Source organism: Dipodomys merriami, unplaced genomic scaffold, assembly GCF_024711535.1.
Source record: "Dipodomys merriami isolate MVZ:Mamm:240054 unplaced genomic scaffold, mDipMer1.0.p SCAF_25, whole genome shotgun sequence".
Taxonomy (NCBI): domain Eukaryota; kingdom Metazoa; phylum Chordata; class Mammalia; order Rodentia; family Heteromyidae; genus Dipodomys; species Dipodomys merriami.
The window spans coordinates 22,665,001-22,685,881 of record NW_027203937.1 but is presented as its reverse complement, the minus strand read 5'-3'; the positions used below and the strand labels follow the sequence as shown (position 1 = coordinate 22,685,881).

The following is a 20,881-nucleotide window of genomic DNA, read 5'->3' as shown; positions in this document are numbered from 1 at the left end:
AGTTCTACCTCAGGAAGAGTTATTTTTCTTCCTGGGCTCAAAGCTTGGCAATAGAGTAAATGTACAATTTAATCCTTTTTGATGTTTCCAAATTGCTTTTTCCCTTTCTTTAAAAAAAAGCCATAGCTCCTTAGAAGAGTTTATAATCAAGTTGTTTATTATCTACACACATCACCTTCCAATTTTCCTTTAATTCCTCATTCATTCAATATTTCAACGTCTGGATCATTACCTTCTTGTCCATCTAATTTCCATTCTCAGATGTAAGAATTTCAACACAGTGTAGCAACCTAGATTTTTTTTCTTTTTTAACTTTACGTTAGCACTTCCACTAATGCCATTATCTCCTAGCTGCTGCTGCTGCTGCTGCTGCTGCTGATCCCCCTCCTCCTGCTCCTGCTCCTCCTCCTCCTTCTCCTTCATGCTGGGGCTTGAACACAGGGCCTGGGCACTATCTCTGAGCTTCTTTTGCTCAAGGGTAGCACTGTACCACTTGAGCCATTGTGCTATTTCTGGCCTTTTCTGTTTATGTTGTATTAAGGAATCGAACCCAGGGCTTCATGCATGCTAGACTAGCACTCTACCACTAAGCCACATTCCCAGCCCCTCAGTATCTTCTTATAAACACAATTCTTTTTTTGTTTCTCAAAACCTTTTGTCATATGAAACTAATATCTATGCATTTACGCAAGCCAGGCTTTGGAGGGGCATTCCAGATTCCTTTGCTTCTCCTAATGGTAACATCACATCTTTCAGCTCCTCTCTACATTACATCTATTGTCCATTAGCCAAGTGCTTCTCTGATACAGAGAAACATAACAGAGAGTAAAATATAAGCAATACAGAGAGTAAAACTGTAAGTTCTAGAGTTAGCATGCCTGGGTTCAAATCATAGCTTCTAGTTTATAGTGTGTAGTTGTCAACAAGTTTCTTAAATTTTTTGAGCCTTGGCTTTCTTACCTGTAAAATGGACATACAATAATAGTTTACTTCATGAAGTTGCTGGGAAAATTACCTGAGTTAAGATGTGTGAGATGGTTGGAACATAATAACTACTCAGTAACTTTTAGTAAGCTTGGTGACAGTAACTACAGTGATGTCTGAATAATCAACTCAGGAAAGACATTTGATGGTATCATTGCCTTTTGTGTGTGATATGTCAGCAGTGGGGCTTGCATTCTTCTTCAGCTTTGTCACTCATGGCCTGGCAGTCTACTGCTTGAATTACACCTCTACTTCTGCTTTTTGCTCGTTAATTGGAGAAAAAAAGTCTCTTGGACTTGTCTGCCCTTCCTAGCTTTGAACCTTGAGCGTCAGAACTCAGTTTTCTAAGTAGCTAATATTATAAGTACTACTGCCCAGCGGATATCACTGCTTTTTCAACTAGACTTTCAACCAATCTTCTTCATTCTGCAACCCTTAACACCCAAAGAGTCCAGTGCCTAAGAGCTTATAGATTCTTGGGGGAATATTAGGTTATTTCTTATTGGTTTTCCTTCTATAGCCACTTAGCATTTATCCTATATACCTACACTGTCCAATATGGTGACTAATTAGCCACAGGTAGCTAGTGAGACACTGAAATGTGACTGACTGGAGTTACACATTTTGAAATGATATTTTGGATATGTTGGTTTAAATAAAATTTTATTTCACCTGTTTATTTTTTACTTTGAAACTACTAATGTGCTGGCATTATGTTTCTATCAGGAAATATTCTGTGAAACGTTACAATTTATTTTTAAAATTTATTTTTTTAAAAGCTAGATGTTAGTGGCTCATGCCTGTAATCCTATCTATCCAGGAGGCTGAGACTGAGGTTCAAAGTCAGCCCCCAGAAAAGTCTGTGAGACTCTTATCTCCAATTAACCACCAAAAACAAGTGAGAAGTGCAGCTGTGGCTTAATTGGTAGAGTTAGCCTGGAGCATAGAAGCTCAGGGACAGTGCCCAAGCTCCAAGTACAAGCCCCAGTACTGGTACACATGTATGCACGTGTGTGCATGCACACACACACCCCATAAGTAAATGTTAATTAAAAAATCTTTTTAAATGAAAAACTGTCATTTCTCATCTATCAAGTTTTCTACCATTTGCTTTCAATCTGTAGTTTATTCATTTTATCTCTATATTTTCATTTTTGGTCAGTGTCTGGAAAAAAACAACAAAGATAAGTGTATATGATACATCTGCCATGTTTAACTGGAAGTTTTAAGCTTCTCAGAATTGAGTTCCTACTTACATTTGTAGTGTCAGCCTCCTGCCACGAAAGTGAATTTCTGATAACTTGGTGAATACACCAGGAAGCTTTGAGCTTTCTCTCATCTTAGCTTGCTTTGCAGCTATTTCCAGAATTGCCTTTGAACTCCTTCCACTTGTCTGTTAAAGGGAGTCAAAATTCGGAAGTGGCACTGTGGCTCAATTGGTAGAGTGCTCGCCTTGAACTGAAGAGGTGAGGGAGAGTGCCCACGCCCAGAGTTCAAGCCCCACGACTGGCAAAAAAAAAACAAACCCAAAAAACAAACAAACCCCAAAACAAAAAAACAAACAACAGAATTCACCTTTCTCCACTCCTTCTACTTGGGAGGACTTGCTCCAGAGGCTGGAACATTTCCTCAGTGCTTGTGCTTAGAGACCCAGCTGCTCCATCATGGAACCCATTTTATTCATCAGAATCTGTATTGCCAAATTCAAGGTTTGACAAATAGTCAAGAAGAATGTTGGCTAAACTAATGAATAAAGACAGTAACAAAGAATCAAAGTCTGTAGGGATGTAGAGGCAGACTGAAAGTTTTGTTTCTTCAGAGAAGCCCCTCCACCCCCCTTTTGGAGTTACTAGATTGTGAACTCAGACCTTTAGCACTTGCTAGGCAGGTACTCTATAACCTGACTGGGCAGGTGCTCTCCATTTGACTGAGCCAAACACTCCGCCCCTTTTGTCCTGATTATTTGCTCCTCCTGCCTTTAGCAAGTCTGGACCAGAACTTGTTTTCCCAATGGTTAACTGCCACCACACCCAGGGATTTCTGTTAAGATGGAAGGTCTTGAAAAATAGATAGATAGATAGATAGATAGATAGATAGATAGATAGATAGATAGATAGATAGATGATAGATAGATAGATTCCCCAAGCTGGAGTTTCCATCCTCTAGATCTCTGCCTGGCCAGTAGCTAGGACTGCAAGCTCAAGTCTCTGGTTGCCTGGCACTGGGGAGGTGTTTGACAGGTGTAGATAGTGTCAAGCATTTTTTTTTTTCAGGTAGAAACAAAGGTTCTCTAGAAACCAGAAATACGTTATGCCAACAGGCAATCCTCCATTGGGGATGGAGCATGATCAAGATCCAAGCATGCAGGGCCTGGAGGTCACTCAGGAAAGAGTTTGCTCTGAAGGTAACGGGGAGTTCAGCGGGGATGGAGAGCGGGACAAATCGGCAGAAAGCACCCAGGTGACAGAGGGAGAGGGCGGCGTGCTCAGTGTATTTAAATCGCAGCGCGAGAGCACCCGGTTCGCGCAGTGGCGATGGCGCGGATGGAGACGCGGGCGTTTAGCGAGCCTGCCTTGTCCCTCGCGCGACGCCGTCCGTACCGTGCAGCCGGCCGCGTGGACGCGTGCGGGCGCCTACACCGCGCTTCCGCTTCCGCTTCCGGCGGCTCCAGTGGCTGCAGGAGCCCTTACCCCGAGGCCCCTCACGGGGTGCGGCCATGGCCTACTCCACGGTGCAGCGCGTGGCCCTGGCCTCGGGGCTCGTCCTGGCTGTGTCGCTGCTGCTACCCAAGGCCTTCCTGTCCCGCGGAAAGCGGCAGGAGCCGCCGCCGCCGGCCCCCGAAAGTAAGCGCGCGGGGACGTGCGGGCGCGGGCTCCGCGTCGGGACCGAGGCCTCGCGGGCGGGCGGGCGCGCGGGGGGGGGAGGGGAGGGAGGGCAGCCATTGGGCGGCCCTGGGGCGGGGCGGGATGGGGGTGGTCTGCGGGTCGCGGGCCCGGCCTCCCCTCCCGCGGCCTCCACGCGTCGTGTGTCCTGGGCCGCTGCGGGGTGTCCCCTCCGCGGCTCGCTCCACCCAGGCGGGCCGCCGTCCGTTCTCCAGCTTGCCACCCTTTGGGCTTCTCTAGGGGTTCGGTGTGCTCAAGGCCCTTGGACTTGGTATGGTCCCGTGGTGTGTAGTTCCAGCTCGATGGTGGGGGCGCCCCCCGCCCCCTGCCGACCCGGGATTGTTGTTGTTGTTGTACCTTTTGTTTTTAGTCTTGAGTTCCAGAAGCGGAGATGAACAGAACTCCTCTGTTTCCCTTAACCGTGTGTCATCTCTTTATCCCTTTGCCAATGGGTAGGATGGTAATAGGTACTAGGCATTGGGTGGTCGTCACAGGCATGGGAAGACAGGGTGACTGAGGGCTAGGAGAAAGGGACCGAGAACAGTTCCCTCGGTATGTCATGAAGTCCTTCTGCTGGTGACTTCATGTAAACGATCCCTGCCACATCACGGTCTGCAGCCTCACTGAACAGTTCGGTCGCCGATGTTAAACTCCCGGGACGCTGGACAGCTCCTTTGAAATGGTCATCTTCTAAGTTGTGCCCCTGGCGGTGGTTCCAAATGTGCGTATCACAGACTACACACACAGCACGATTGCAAAGCACCTTTACCCACAGAATTCGTTCGGTAATCTTTATGCTCGTAAATATTGCCCACCTAAAAGAAACTTCCAAAACATCTTTGCCTATTAAGCCAAGTTGAATTATCTTGAACAAGTACTATTGACTGCGAATGGAAGATGCTCTTCTGAATATTGTAGAGCATGGAGTGGAAATTAGAAATGAGCCCTTCCCTTCACAACCCAAGTAGTGTATTCAGTGTTCCCATCACAGGATCTTTTCTCTTTCTGTTCTCAATATTCCTTCTCTTCTCAGCTTCCTTCCTTTCAGTTAAGCTTCTGCTCAGATGTAGCCATCAGAGGCTACAGGTGATGTTAAAAGAAACCTCTTTCCCTGCTGTTCCCTATTCAGTTGTGTGGGGTTTTTTTTTGTTTGTTTGTTTCTCCACTGCAGGTTCCCTATGAAAATTTCTTATTTGCTTACTTGTGTTTTGATTGCACCTTTAGAATGTAAACTTTCCTCAAGGGTAGAAAGCTTGTCTTATCACTAGCACCTGGCAAATAAAGAGCCTTGTCAATAAGTATTATAAGATTATGATCCTATTTGTATTGTAAATTCTTTTTGCTCGACTAGTTGCCGAAGTGGCATAATGCAAAAAGCTACCTTGAATGACATATTCTAGTAAGTTTACTAAATTCAAATCCCTGTCCTGATCTTTTTTTTTTCTTTATTTGTTGATTTTTTTTTTAATCCCAGTGTCCCAAGTAGTTAGGATTAAGGATGTGAGCCATTTGTGCCTAGCTTGCATCCATTTTAATAGCTTTTTTTCCGCCCCCTCTTTTTCTATGGGTCTGGGTACTGTCCCTGAGCTTTAGTGCTCAAGGCTAGCACTCTATCACTTGAACCTCAGCTTCACTTCCAATACCTAATTGGAGATAAGAGTCTCATAGATTTTCCTGCACAGACTGGCTTTGAACCTCAATCCTCAGATCTCAGCCTCCTCAGTAAGATTACAGACATGAGTTGCCTGTGGCTTAAATGTGTCATTTGCAGTGCTGTGGATGGAAAGGGTTTGCTAATTAACTCATTTTGGAGTTGATAAAGTTCCCAAAATAAACTATAGGTACTGAAGCAGGGATGGAACATTGGGATGGAGAAGAAAAAAAACAACTGTTTAAAGAGACATTTTAAATAGAAGTGAAAGGTGAGGGAGAATAAAACATTGTGAATTATTTTAAGGTGTAGGTGAATGGGTGGATGGTGATATCCTCAATCAAAATAGGAGAAGGAAAATAAATTAAAAAGGAAAGACTGCGAGTTCAGAAAATTGAAGAATAGTATTTTTTTCCTGTTAACATTCCTAACCCCTTTCTCCATTCCTTATAAGACATAGTTGTAAATAGCTGAACACAGTCCATTTAGTCCACTTCTAGAACTGTAAAATAACAGCAAGTCTATGACAGTGAGCTCACGAAATTCTAGTCTCTGTCTCTCTCCGTTTCCTTTACAAATTCTACCCTTAATGTTTTCTGGGGATTGTTTTAGATTTTTGGCATTTTATTGCTGACTTTGTTACAGTATATTTGAATCCTAAATCTTTTATTTTCTTTTTTAATAGAAGCTGCTTATCTAGATCATTTTCTACTATTCACTTGGAGTTTTAGAACAACGTACAGTCTATATAGTGATCTTTGTTGCATTTTATCTGTCTAAATTTGGCCCTTCAAATTTTGTTTTCAGAGAATTTGTTGTTCCATCTAGTTTTTGTTTTCCATCTCTGGTGGCTATATAGTATTCTTGTTTAAAATTTTTTTTTAGCTAAAGACTTAATTCAGACATAAGCCAAAGTAGAGAGATTTGTACAACGAACCCATACTGCCCTGCTTTGCCCTTGATTATACTCACCATATCGTGTGTGTGTGTGTGTGTGTGTGTGTGTGTGTGTGTGTGTGTGTGTGTGTGTGTGTGTGTGTGTGTGTGTGTGTGTGTGTGTGTGTGTGTGTGTGTGTGTGTGTGTGTGTGTGTGTTGTTGCAACTCAGTCCTCCTGCCTCACCTAAAGAGATAAAACATGTTTATATATTTGAGGGGGGAAAACATCAAAAAAGAAAATAGAAAATATAATGAATAAGGGTGACGGGTTGGCTGAATTATGGCTCATAATGAAATAAGGAAAATATGTGAAAAGTTTTTTGTTGTTAAATTACGGAATCCATTTGTTTAGAGATTCAGTTTATAGGGAGGAAAACAAAAAAATTAAATACCTGTACCTACTACATGTGTTGGGTGTTTTGTTTTGTGAGCTTACTTGTAATCTTGTAACAAGTGAAAGGTGGTATACTCATTTTACAGATGGTGAGCCTTTCTAGAAAGGTTCATGTAACCTCTGCTTAAATAATAGGAGGCACAGGCAGAATCTTAACTAATAACTCACCGAAAAGATGGTATAGCACTTACTGTGCTGTAACACAATTTCTTATCATTACTGGAGACCATTAAAAGCCTTTGGTCAGAGAATAAGTTGTTTGGAATTAGGTCTTAAGAAGATGATTCTGGTAACGAAACGATGGTGAATAATGTACATTGAGTTTTATGAGGTTAGCCCTGTGCTAAACATTGACACATAATTACATAATATGTCAGGTGAATCTGTTGACCAGAGGTGATAAAAGATGGGAAACGATCTGGATAAGTTAGCAGAAAAAGTGAACAAAAAAGTGAGTTAAGTAGAAGAGGGGAGGTAAGAAAATGGGGCCCTTGGAGGATACATGAGGAAGAGGCAGGCTTCTACCTTTAGTAGTGCTGAATTGAATTTGGCCTCTACAAGTTCTTCAGTGTTCAGGGAGCAGCTTCTATATCTTAAAGAACTGGCCCATTAAGACCTCTCTTGAACTGAGGTAAGCAGAAATATCAACACATCCAATTCTTTATTGATTTATTTGCCCCATTAAGACCTTTCCTGAACTACAATCATCAGAAATATAAACACATCCAGTTCTTTATTGATTTTTGTGCCCCAACAGCGAAATGCTGCAGATGGTTTAATGTTACTTGCAGAAAGCTTTTTGTTAACAGTGCTAGAGTGTTTTGTTTTTAGCAAATAGGAGTGGTTATTAACAAGGGAAAGTACAGCTTCATTCTGTAAAATCCATTTAAGTTTTTGGTCAAGCTTAAATGCTATGTTAAATGAAATTTTAATCTAAATATGGGGAATGCTTTCAATAAGTAATGAAGTTCCATTTTATAGAGAACAAAGTGCTTAGAGGTAGTGACACAGCTATTTTCTACAATGGAAAACTTGTAGATTTTAATATTCTAATATTGTTATTGCGACCTGTTAATCTGTTTTTTTTTTTAAAGAAATATAAGAAAACCATAAATCCTTGGGCTGGGAAGGTGGCTCAGTGGTAGATTGCTTGCCTTGCATGCATGAGGCCCTGGGTTCGATTCCTCAGCACCACATAAGCAGAAAAAGCTGGAAGTGGTGCTGTGGCTCAAATGGTAGAGCACTGGCCTTGAGCTGAAGAGCTGAGGGACAATGCCCAGGCCCAGAGTTCAGGCCAACGACCAGCAAAAAAAAGAAAAAGAAAAAAAAGAAAACCATAAATCCTGTTCATACTATAGGTATTAAGTAAAACATTTGTAATAGTGAAAATTTAGAAAAAATCTTATGTGCTCATCAGCTAGAGAATGGGTCATGAAATAGTCATAGTGAAGTTCTGTATAGCAATTTGAATGAACTAAACTGTACATATCACTGCACCAAAATATTGATCATTCCCAGGAAAAAGGAAAAAAAGTGTCAAAAGCATGACTACAGTATGGTAACATAATGCAAAATTCTTTTTTAATTATGGCAGAATATATGTATATATTTGTATATATATCATAAAAATGTATTAGTTGGATGCCAGGTGCCTGTAATCCTTGCTATTCAGGAGTCTGGGATCTGAGTATCACAGTTTGAGGCCAGCCCAGGCAGGAATGTCCAAGAGACTCTTATCTACAATAAACTACTGGTATTCTGGAACTGGAGCTGTGTGGTTCAAGTGGTAGAGTGCTAGCCTTGAGCAAAAAAACCCAAAAACCAAAAAACTCAAGGATAGCCCCCAGGCTCTGAGTTCAAATCCCAGAACTGGCACAAAAAATAGTTCATTATTTTGTCAATTTTAGGTATAGTGTTCAGTGGCATTAACTATAAACTATAGTCACTCTGTTGTGGAACCAGCACTACTCTTCACTCATAATATCAAGTTTAAAATATTCTCGACATTATTGAATATTGTTTATGGAGGTTTATTAGGTAAAGTCTAACAGCTTTGTGCTATGTAAAGACAAGTTTAGTCAATAGACTATGCAGAGGTGTTACCATAAGATTATATTGCCCAGTGATGTTGTAGTCACCTATTTTTGGGGTGGGGGCAGTTATTGGGGTTTGAACTCAGAGCTTTGCATTTGCTAGGCAAGTGCCTTACCACATAAGCCATACTCTAGTCCTTTTTGCTCTTAGTTGTTTCTCTACCCCCTCTTCTCCTGCCTCCCGGTGGGCCTTACTCTTCCTTGGGGCTAGCCTTTAACCTCAATCCTTGTACTTTACTTCCTACCTATCTGGGATCATAGGTACATGCCAACACACCCAACTTGTTTGTTCAGACCTGGTCTCACTAATTTTTTTTTGCCTCAGATCAAGCTGCTATCTTCCTATCTATACCTCCTGTGTAGCTGGCAGTGTACAGCAGTGTAATTTTTCAGAACATATTTCCATTATGAAGTGACATGCATTGTAACAGTCATCAAATCTAGAGTCATATCTGTTCTAAAAGGATACTGGCAAGAACATATAAGAAACTTTAGTTAAATCTGAGTGATAGGTATGCAAGTATTATAATTACCTCTTGTACTTTTTGTATATCAACATATTTCAGAATTTAACCTTTTTCTTTTAAAAAAGTTATCTTAAGTAGAAATTTCTAAATGTTTTATTATCACTGACTTTTCAAACATAGTAGTCTATTCAGCTTTAAGAAACATGATTGTGCCAAGGTCTAAAAGGTGAGTTGTTCCCTGTAGAGGTCATTTAACTTCATGAAGAGAAAAAAATATCTTTTCCATTCTCAGCAGTCCAATTCCTTCCTCCTGTCTCCTGTATACCCTTGGTTATAATGCTAGCAACGGTGGGTGTCAAGCCTAAAGGTTTGAGAGAATGAATCTATAAGAGAAGAAATACAGCAGGAGAGTAGGAAGTAAAAATAGGTTTCATTTTTAGATTTGAGATGTTAGACACACAAATGACATATTAATTTGAGTTGGAGATAAGAGGAAAGATCTTTGGGGGTTAAGTAAAAACTAGAGCTATGCCTTTTGGTAATGGGTTCTTTGAGACTGGACAAGTTTGCAAAAGGAAAGGGAAAGAAACAACAGAAATTGAGATACTGAGATTTTTAACTCTAGTACTTCCACACCTCCAGCCCTCTTCTGGTTATTTTTGAGGTAAGGTCTTACTTCCTGCCTGGGTGCTTTCATGGGCTACAATCCACTTATTTAGGCTTCCTGTCATTGCCAGGATAACAAGTATGTACCTCCAGGGCCCATTTCTTGGTTAAGTTCAGGTCTTAAAACTTCGTTCCTGCCTAAGGTGCCCTTGAAACATGATCCCTCAATCTTAGCTACTTCAGTAGTCAGAATAAAGGTGTAAACCCCTGGCTCTAATTTATTGTGTCACACATACATATGCAGCATGGTGTAATGGCCCTCACAGTTGTTGAAAGACTAGTTACATTTGTGTGTGTGTGTGTGCCTGTCCTGGGGATTTAAACTCAGGGTTGGGGTGCTGTTCTTAAGCTTTTTTGCTCATGGCTGTTACTCCACCACTTGAGATACAGCTCCATTTACTGCTTAAAAATTTTTTTCTTTGTATTTAATTGGAGATAAGATTGTCATGGGCTTTTCAGCTTGGACTGGCTTCAAACCTCAATCCTCAATATCAGTCACTTGAGTAGGATTACAGGAGTGTTTTACCAGTGCTTAACTAAGGCCGTGTGTGTGTGTGTGTGTGTGTGTGTGTGTGTGTGTGTGTGTGTGTGTGTGTGTGTGTGTGTGTGTGTGTGTGTGTGTGTGTGTGTGTGTGTGTGTGTGTGTGTGTGTGTGTGTGTGTGTGTGTGTGTGTGTGTGTGTGTGTTGGCTTTTTTTTTTTTTTTAATTTTTTTTTGGGTCCGGTCGTGGGCCGTGTGTGTGTGTGTGTGTGTGTGTGTGTGTGTGTGTGTGTGTGTGTGTGTGTGTGTGTGTGTGTGTGTGTGTGTGTGTGTGTGTGTGTTGGCTTTTTTTTTTTTTTTAATTTTTTTTTGGGTCCGGTCGTGGGCCGTGTGTGTGTGTGTGTGTGTGTGTGTGTGTGTGTGTGTGTGTGTGTGTGTGTGTGTGTGTGTGTGTGTGTGTGTGTGTGTGTGTGTGTGTGTTGGCTTTTTTTTTTTTTTTTTTTAATTTTTTTTTGGGTCCGGTCGTGGGGCCTGAACTCTGGGCCTGGGCACTGTCCCTCAGCTCTTCAGCTCAAGGCTAGCGCTCTACCACTTGAGCCACAGTGCCACTTCCGGCTTTTTTCATTTTGCTTATGTGGTGCTGAGGAATCGAACCCAGGGCCTCGAGCATGCAAGGCAAGCGCTCTACCACTGAGCCACCTTCCCAGCCCTGTGTGTTGGCTTTTTGTTTTTTGCTTTTTTGCTCAAGGCTTAAGCTCTACAACTTGAGCCATAGCTCCACTTGTGGCTTTTTGGTGGTTAATTGGAAATAGTCTGTGTGTATGTGTGTGTTGGGTTTTTGTTTTTTGCTTTTTTGCTCAAGGCTTAAGCTCTACAACTTGAGCCATAGCTCCACTTGTGGCTTTTTGGTGGTTAATTAGAGATAAAGAGTCTCATGGACTTTTACTGCCCAGGCTGGCTTTGAACCTCTATCTTCAGGTCTCAGCCTCATGAATAGCTAGGATTATAGGTGTGAGCCATTGATGCTAGGCAAGACCAAATAACTTTTAATGTTCCTCCTTTGAAGATTATTTGATATTTGGTAGTGTGATAGTTTTCAAGATCTCTTAAGTGCCTACCCCAGATTGAAATTGTTACAAACCATGTATGTACACCCATTCATGCAAGTATAGTTTTCCTACATGTATATATTTATGGTAATTTAATTTATGAAATAGGCATAGTAAGAGATAACAATAATAAAAGAGAAAAATCACAACAGTGTGCTAACAAAAGCAAAATTCACTATTTTGCCTTTATTAAGTAAAATAAGAGTAAAGTTCAAATGTAAGACTACAATGCTCCCACAGTTACTCTGATACAGTTACTTTTTTGTTGTTGTTGTCAGTCATGGGGCTTGAACTCTGGGTCTGGGTGCTATCCCTGAGCTCTTCAGCTCAAGGTGAGTGCTCTACCACTTGAGCCACAGTGCCAGTTCTGATTTTCTGGTGGTTAATTGGAGATAAAGAGTCTCACAGACTTTCCTGGCCTGGCTTTGAACTCCTGAGTAGCTAGGATTCAGACGTGAGCCACCGGTGCCTAGCTTACAGTCACTCTTAATTGTTAAGTGATTGTCAGGTAGATTGCCTATACATCATAGGTACTATGCATGCAGGGATGATTCACATCTCAAATCAGAGGATAGACTGGGGTGGTAGAGTTCATCACACTATTCAGAACATTGTGTTTAAAAACCTACAAATTGCTCATTTCATGAGTTTTCCATTTAATATTTGTGGACCATGGATAACTAAATAATTGGTAAGCAAAACCATGCATAAGTTGGGGGACGAGTGCTATGCTTTTGTTCCTGTTATTGCTTAAACAGGTACACAGTTTAGATTTTATGTGATATCCAGTTATTTCTCTAGAAAATGTTCTGTCTAAAAATAGGGACTGTCATTAGTCTGAAATCAGGTTTTGTTGTTTATTTTTGGTTTTGTTTCCTTTTGTTCTGAGACAGGGTCTTGCTGGGTGGCCCAGGCTGGCCTCAGATTGAGAACCTCTGACTCTCTCATGATCTCATGAGTGCTTTGATTACAGGTGTGTACCACTATTACTCACTATTTGCTTTTTTTTTTTTTCAGGGCCTGGAGCAAGGTTTGAACTCAGGGCTTCATGCTTGTTCCACTTGTTTGTATGGCTGCAGCTCTATATTCCAACCTGGCAGTTTTTGTTTTTGTTTTTTTCCAATATAGCTTTTTGCTGGTTATTTTGGAAATGGAGTCTTATAGCCTTTTCTGCTCAATTCTGTTCTTGAACTGTGATCCTCTGAATCTCAGTCTCCTGAGTAGCTAGGATTACAGGCATGAGATATTGACACCTGACTTACCACTAGAGGCGGGTTTGTGTTTTTTTTTCAGTTTCTTCTAGGCTTTTCAGTTGTTGTAATTCTGTCCTTTGACTTTTTATGACATCGATTTGCTATTGTTTAATCTTCAGTAAGCTCATTTTTCTTACTCATTTAAAAATATATATATATACACACAATCCTCTAGTCTTTTTGGTATTGGGAACAGTTCATTCAGATTTAATTAGTTTTGGTTACTTATGTGGTGTAGAGTTTCTTCTCATGCCTAACTCAAGTCTGATAATTTTTTTCTCAATTATAACACCACATGAAATATAATGTGTGGAAAATATGTATTTAGTTTTCTCTAACCTGTAAATCCTCCCTGTTTCTTCATGATCTTTCTTAGTACTTTAAATTATTCTTCTTGGGGTACTCTGCCTCCTCTCCCAGCTCTGTATCCTGTTCAATATTAAATGCTGCTGCTAATTACATGGTAATAGTCTTGGGACCTACCCTTTTCTTTTTATGGCTATAGCCCCACCTCAGGCAATCACATCTCAGAGCTAACAGTAAAAGCAATAGCCTTTTTGCTGTTCTTTCCAGAATCTCTTTATTGGGCCCAATACTCAGCTACTCTCTTTATTAGGCCCTGTACTCAGCTACTAGATTAATCCCCTACAAGCACCTTTCTCATTAAGTCAGTTTTCTGATTGGAGTCTACACTATCAGATTCTAACTCCTCCCAAGCTCTGCTTCCCTTTCCTTATCTCTAGTTCTTCCCTAAATGGACCCAAACTAATTTGGTAGTTAGCTCTACTTAGTGTTTCTTTGTTCTCAGCTTATTTATCAGTACATTCTTATTTCTCTTGGTGTGCTGTTGCTTTTGTACTGGTCTGAATCTCTTATTCCTTTCATTGACTGCATTTGACTCCTCTCTTAAGTTTAATTTTTTTTTCATTTTTACCAATATTTAAACATAGAGTTTAGCTAGTAATGAAGTTCAGTCCTGTCTCTTTGTTGTGGATATAGTGCTTTTTGCAAACATTGTTCTGTGTGGGAACTGTTATTTCTATTTCATTTATGGCTCTCTTCTGCCACAGCAGAACATAATAGGTATTCAACACATTTTCATGGCTGAGAAATCTATAAAAGGTTTTGTGCAATGCTTTAGAAGTATCATTATTCTTTAATCTTAAAAAAATACCAAATAATGCCTTTTATGTCATTTTTATTTTTTGTTTTATGCTATGTTTTAAAGATAGTTCTTAGCACAGTAAAATGAAGTTTGACAACATATTACTACAAATGTTAAATCTAGTTAATTGAACACTACACACCTGATATGTCAGATTCTCTTAAGAGAAACATACATTAAGGTTAGAGTCATGGCTCAGATGGTAGAAAGCCAGTCAGTAAGTGAAGTGTGAGGTACCAAGTTTGAGTCCCAGTCTTGTGACAGAAAAAGAGAGAGAGAGAGAAACATACATTAGTTCCCTGGAGCTTTTTTTTTTGAAGGTATATACTAATCATAAAGTCAGTACTCACCATTTAATATATTAAGATCCTTTGAGACATAGTCTTCAGCACACAGAATAAAGATGGTGGCATGGTAGTCTGTGTCTTTCTTCAAAATCAACTTTTTTGTTGTTGTTGCTGTTGACCTACTCCTAAAAAGAAGCGTGTTGCCTCACAATGTCCATTGAGAATTAGTGGAGTAAAGCTTGGATGAGAAGTAACATGAGGCAGAAGGCAGCTTTCAAGGTAGCTATCTTACCTTCCTGCCTGCCTCTTTCTCTCTTAAGGAGCACAAAGTTGAATTAAAGATAATTCTCACTTCATGGCACTGCATTAACTTTATCAGTGCAAGGTTCTTCTCTTAGTTTTCTTTATTTTTAGCCCATTGTTGTCAATCAAATGTCTGTTCCCTTCCCAGCTCATAATGTACCTACCTACCCTACCTCTGAACTCAGAGCCTGGGGGGCTATTCCTGAGCTTCTTCACTTAAGGCTAGTGCCCTACCACTTTGAGCCACAGCTCCACTTCTGGTTTTCTGGTGGTTAATTGGAGATAAGAGTCTCACAGACTTTCCTGCCTGGTCTGGCTTTGAATCCCGATCCTCAGATAGCTAGGATTACAGGTGTGAACTGCCAGCACCCTGCTATAGATGTATTCATGTCTCTATAGGTGTTTCTAAAGTGTGATTTCTAAAATATTTAGAATTCTGCATTTGCATCCATTCCATTTTCATTTTCCATTCTTTATTATAAAAATCAGTTATTTCAAACACCTTGCTACAATGTCCTCACAGTGAACATATCTCTCACAAGTCTATAGTCTGTAATTTGTGTGTGTATATACATATATATACATATATGCATATATATGTATATATACATATATACGTATATATATGTATATATACGTATATATACATATATATACGTATATATGTATATATTTATATTGCATGTAAGTATTGAGAATTTTCCTGGGAATTTATCCATCACACAGGATGGCTGGACATTTGAGCCTGTAAATAATGGCACTAAGTACAGCTGGATTACTTAGCAGAATGGCTTTATCAATTTGCACTGGTACCTGCCATGCATGAGAATTGGTGCCTCCCCCAACGTTGAGAGCTTTTTCTATTTTCCACCATTTTAATTTTTCCCCTTCTGGTGGGTATAAAGTACTGTTTCATTACTTTAATTAGTATTGCTTTATTAAATAAGTACATTGAATTTAATCAGAGCTCTGTATAATGCTAGCCATTAGACTTCCCTCCCTGCTCATATCTTTTGTCCATTTTTCTGTTGGGTTTCCTGTGATGTTCATTGGTAATTGTAGATTCTCCTTGGAAATTATAGATACTTAGGTCCCTTGTCAGTTTTATATGTTGCAAAATCATTTCCTGTCTTTATTCTTCTTAATTGTATTTGTGGTATTCGTTATTAAACAGAAATCTCTAATTTTGTTGAAGTGAAATCCAACAACTTTTTACTTTGTGGTTTACATTTTTTTAGCCTTATTTATGAAGTCTTTTCTAATGTTTTCTGCTTTATAATGTTATCTCCTGGTGGTCTGTCATACACAGTTGTATATATGGCATTTTGAAGTGGTGTATTTTCCTTTCTTTTACATCTGTGGCTCCCAGGAAGCTGTGCTCTTAACTTTTGACTGTCTTGATGGAAGAAAAAAATACAAAAAAGAACAAAGATGCTCCTTCCCCAAGTCTTGCTATTTACTCACAAGGTTGGGCCCTTGTGACTCTGTTTGTACTACATGAATCCTGTCTGCTTAGTAATTCCTGATTAGAAAGGGATTCTTTGACTTAGTCTTCTAAAAGAATTACACTATTTGTATCTCCAAAGAATCTATTACAGTTCAGTTAATTCATTGGTAACACTTTGCTTACCACCTAGTATGTTTACTTGTAGATTTATAGGTACATTCTAGATACCAAAAATGAGGGAAACCATACAACCTATATTACTTTGGGTCTGCTTATTTCACTTAATATCATATTTTCCAAGCCTTTCCATTTCCTTTTGAATAGTACAATATCATTCACTCTGATGGATGAGTATATATATGTAACATGTTTTCTTGATCCATTCATCCACTGAGGGACATTTGGACTGATTCCATATCTTGGCTATAGTAGATAATTCTGCAATGAACATAGTTGTGCTTGTAGCTTTAGTATGGCCTTGTTTTGCTCTATTGGATAAATGCCCAGGGGTGGAATTTTCTGGGTCATAGGGTAGCTTTATGTTTAATTTTTTTTGAAGAACCTTTGTACTGCTAAGTCAAAGCCCTACAAAATAAGTACTAGAAAATGGGTACTTGAAAGAAGGGAAGATAGGGTCAAGGGGAGAGAGGTAGAGACTGAAGAGGGGATGGGGGAGAATACAGGCAAGGATTCATTGTATATACCACAGAACTGAGAATTAAAAGGGAAGGGGTGGGCCAAAGGGGGATGAAGATGTTGAAGTAATAATACAGATCAATATATATATATTGTACACATAAACTGCTTTGTTAAATGGCAAAAAAATTAATACATAACATAAGATTACATAAGGGAAGGGATAGATTGGGAGGGTGGATGAGAATGCTGAAAGGGGAGACATTGATCAAGATGCACTATATTCATAAACTGCTTTTGTGAATGGCAACATCAAAAGAGTTGTACAACTCCTTTGTAGAACTACTTAAAGGTAATAAAATATTTTTTTAATTTTTTATTGTAAAGATACTATACAGAGGGTTACAGTTACATGAGCAAGGTAATGAGTACACTTCCTATTGAGCATTGTTACCCCCTACATTGTTTTTCCCCTACCATCCCTTCCCTCCCTACCTTCCCCGAGGTTCTCTTTTTTTTTAATTGTAATTAAGTGATTACATAATATCCCAAATTTCACAGTATTGTGGAATAATGATGCTCATTTAAAGTCACAGGTTCATTCTAACTTTCCTGGAGCAAAATTGTCTATCACAGTCTATAACATATAACGGTGTATACATGTGATCAGCAGCATGGGGATATTTAGTAGTGGTTCGACCAGATGAGTGGGAGTTCTTTGCTTATTAAGTCCTGTTAATTTTTGTCGTATCACCTAATGTTTTGGATTTAGCATCCACTTATCAGGGAGACCATGTACTGTTTGTCTCTTTGCTCTTGGCTACCTCGCTCAACATGATTCCTTCTAGCTCCATCCATTTCCCTGCAAATGCCATTATTTTGTCATTTCTAATGGCTGCATAATATTCCATTGTGTATAGATACCACAATTTTTGGATCCATTCATCTGTGATGGGGCATATGGGTTGGTTCCATATTTTAGCTATTGTGAACAGTGCTGCAATAAACATGGAGGTGCACGTGTCCTTGTATATTGGTTCCTGTTGTTCAGGGTAGATGCCTAGAAGTGGTATGACTGGGTCGTAAGGGAGGTCAATCTTTAGCTATTTTTAAGGATCCTCACTTTCCAAAGTGGTTGTATAAGTGTACATTCCCACCAGCAGTGTAATAGGGTTCCTCTTTCTCCACATCCCCTCCAGCATTTGTTGTTGGCTGATTTGTGGATGTGGGACATTCTGACTGGTGTAAGGTGGTATCTCAGGGTTGTCTTTATTTGCATTTCCACCAGGGATGATGAACATTTCCTCATGTGTTTCTTTGCCATTTTTATTTCTTCATCTGAGAAGTCCCTCTTTAGTTCCCTTGCCCATTTAGTAATTGGTTTGTTAGGGTTGGGAGAGATTAGTTTCTTGAGTTCCCTGTATATACTGGATGTTAACCCCTTGTCTGATATATTGCTGGTAAATATTTTTTCCCAATTAGTTGGTTGTCTTTCTAGCTTGGTTGCGATAGATTTAGCTGTGCAGAAGCTTTTTATTTTAAGGTAGTCCCATTTGTCGAGTCTCTCTCCAATTTGTTATGACCCTGGGACTCTGTTCAGGAAGTTCCTTCCTGTGCCTATTAGTTCAAGTGTCTCTCCTACTCTGTCCTGCAGTAGTTTCAGAGATTCAGGTTTAATGTTAAGGTCTTTAATCCATTTTGAGTTGATGTTGGTGCATGGTGATAGGCTGGGGTCCACTTTTAGTTTTCTGCATGTGGCCACCCAGTTTTCCCAGTACCAGTGGTTGAAGAGGCTGTATTTCTTCCATTTTATGTCTTTGGCTCCTTTGTCGAATATCAGCTGGCTGTAGGCCTGTGGATTTATTTCTGGATCTTCTATTCTGTTCCATTGGTCTTCGGGTCTGTTTTTGTGCCAGTACCATGCTGTCTTTGTTATTACAGCTCTGTAGTAGAGTTTGAAGTTCGGCATGGATATCCCTCCCATGTTGTCTTTATTCCCTAGAATTGTTTGGGCTATTCTAAGTCTTTTGTTGTTCCATATGAATTTTTGGACTGTTTTCTGTATTTCAGTGATGTACATCATTGGGAATAGGAATTGCATTGAATTTGTATATTAATTTTGGCAGTATTACCATCTTCACTATATTAAGTAGGCCTATCCAAGAGCTTGGGAGGTCTTTCCATTTCCTAGTGTCTTCTGCAATTTCTTTCTTTAACTTAATAAAATATTTTTTAAAAAGAAAGATTCTTCCAGAAGCTCTGTGCTGAAAGCTTTCTTCCAAGGAATTTGGGATTAAGACCAATCTTAGCTAGGCTCTTTTTAAAGACATGCAAATTGAGAGCTTTGGGGGTGGCTGTCTTCCACTATGTGCTTGAAGAAGCTAGAGAAGTTTTCTGAAGAAAAAGAAGAAAGATGTGTACCACAAAGCAGAGAAAAAAGCCTTATGGCCCCATAGAGAGGGAAAGGGTTTGAGCTAGAATGTGAAAGTAGCTGTCTTAGATCCTGATGGCTTTCCAGTTTCTGGTTTTGGTCTCTCCTGAGGCCACATTACATTTCCTTATTTGTATTAGACAGGGGTGGCTAACTGCTGTAACAGACTCCAAAGTTTATAATGGTCCTAACACAATAGAAGTTTGTTTCTTACACTAACAGGTCCAGATGGCGCTAAGTTACTGGGGTGGCAGTGGTGTAGGGCTTTGTGCCACAGCTATTTAGGAACTCAAGTTGGATTTGCAACATAAGGCTTCCAGGGTCTCATGGATGTTAGCAACCATCCTGAGAAAGGAAATGATCATGGAGTTGAATACATGGGAAATTTTATGGCCAGGTCTTAAAGGAGCACAATCACTCATATTCCTTTGGCTGGAACTCAGTCTCATGGTTGTATTTAACTCTGTGGGAGGCTGAAGAATGTGATCTTGCTGTGTCCCCAGAAGAAAGAGAAAATGGGTTTGGTGAATAGCTAAATATTATGGCATCATACTTAGTATTGGTGTGATACCAGTATATCCTAATCAGTTTGTTTTCACTTAAATTTGTTTAAGTTGGCTTTCTTTTTTTTTTTTTTCTTTTTTCTTTTTGTCTGTTGTGGGGCTTAAACTCAAGGCCTGAGCACTGTCTCTGAGCTTTTTTTGCTCAAGGCTAGTGCTCTACCTCTTTGAGCCACCCCACCACTTCCGATTTTCTGGTGGTTAATTGGAGGTAAAAATGATACGGACTTTACTGCCTGGGTTGGCTTCAAACTGTGATCCTCAGGTATGAGCCTCCTGAATAGCTAGTATTACAGGCATGAGACGCTGGCACCTGGCCATTAGTTGACTTCCTTTTTTTTGAACTTTGATGCATGAGATGTTTTAACAAAAGCCATATTTACAATCTAGAAGAGATAAGAACCAGTTAACTTATTTTTTTTTCAGGAAAATTGGGTCGATTTCCACCTATAATGCATCAACACTCAGTACCTGCAGATGGCCAGACCCCTGGGGCTCGTTTCCAGAGGTCTCACCTTGCAGAGGCATTTGCCAAGGCCAAAGGAACAGGTGGAGGCAGCGGAGGAGGTAGTGGAAGAGGCCTGATGGGGCAGATTATTCCAATCTATGGCTTTGGGATATTTTTATATATACTATACATTCTCTTTAAGGTAAGAGGAATCATTTTAATTGTATTATATCAATGAAAATCTAATATTATCATGACAATTGTTTTACAGTAAAATCCTTTAGAGTTTATAAAGATCTTTCAAATCCATCCTCTCTTAGACCTTGCCTTCTTTTTATGAACTATGTAGGGATAGCTATTATCTCAGTTTTACAGATGAGAAATCCTGGCTTAGAATTTGAATCATCTCAGAATTTGCAACTAGAAAGGCAGAATGAAGGCTTGAACCTGGACCTTCTAGTTCCTAACCTAATGAGCAATTGAATTCAAAGTCCCTCTCCCTCATCAAAAAACAAAAACAAAATCAAAAACAAAAAACCAACAACAGCAACACCTCCCCCCTCCCCACAACTAAGCATCTTAGCAAGCTGAAAAGGCATAAATTGATTTAAAAAGAGGTTTTGATCTTAGGAATGGTGTAGTGATTTCCTAGTAGCCTCTGTGAGGCCCTGTATATGATGATTGTACC

At 39.8% G+C, this 20,881-nt stretch overlaps 1 protein-coding gene across 4 annotated transcripts in view; it reads left to right on the top strand.

The window, feature by feature from the left end:
• Positions 1 to 3,662: 3,662 nt before the first annotated feature.
• Positions 3,663 to 20,881, top strand: part of Ric3 (RIC3 acetylcholine receptor chaperone) — a 52,062-nt gene continuing 34,843 nt past the window's right edge. For all 4 annotated transcript variants that reach the window (XR_011374959.1, XM_070035244.1, XM_070035243.1 and 1 more), the window contains exons 1-2: positions 3,663 to 3,827; positions 20,172 to 20,395. Coding sequence is in view for 3 of the 4 variants with exons in the window: in XM_070035244.1 (XP_069891345.1) it covers positions 3,701 to 3,827; positions 20,172 to 20,395 (351 nt within the window). In the remaining variant the exon portion in view is untranslated. The remainder of the gene's footprint in view (positions 3,828 to 20,171; positions 20,396 to 20,881) is intronic.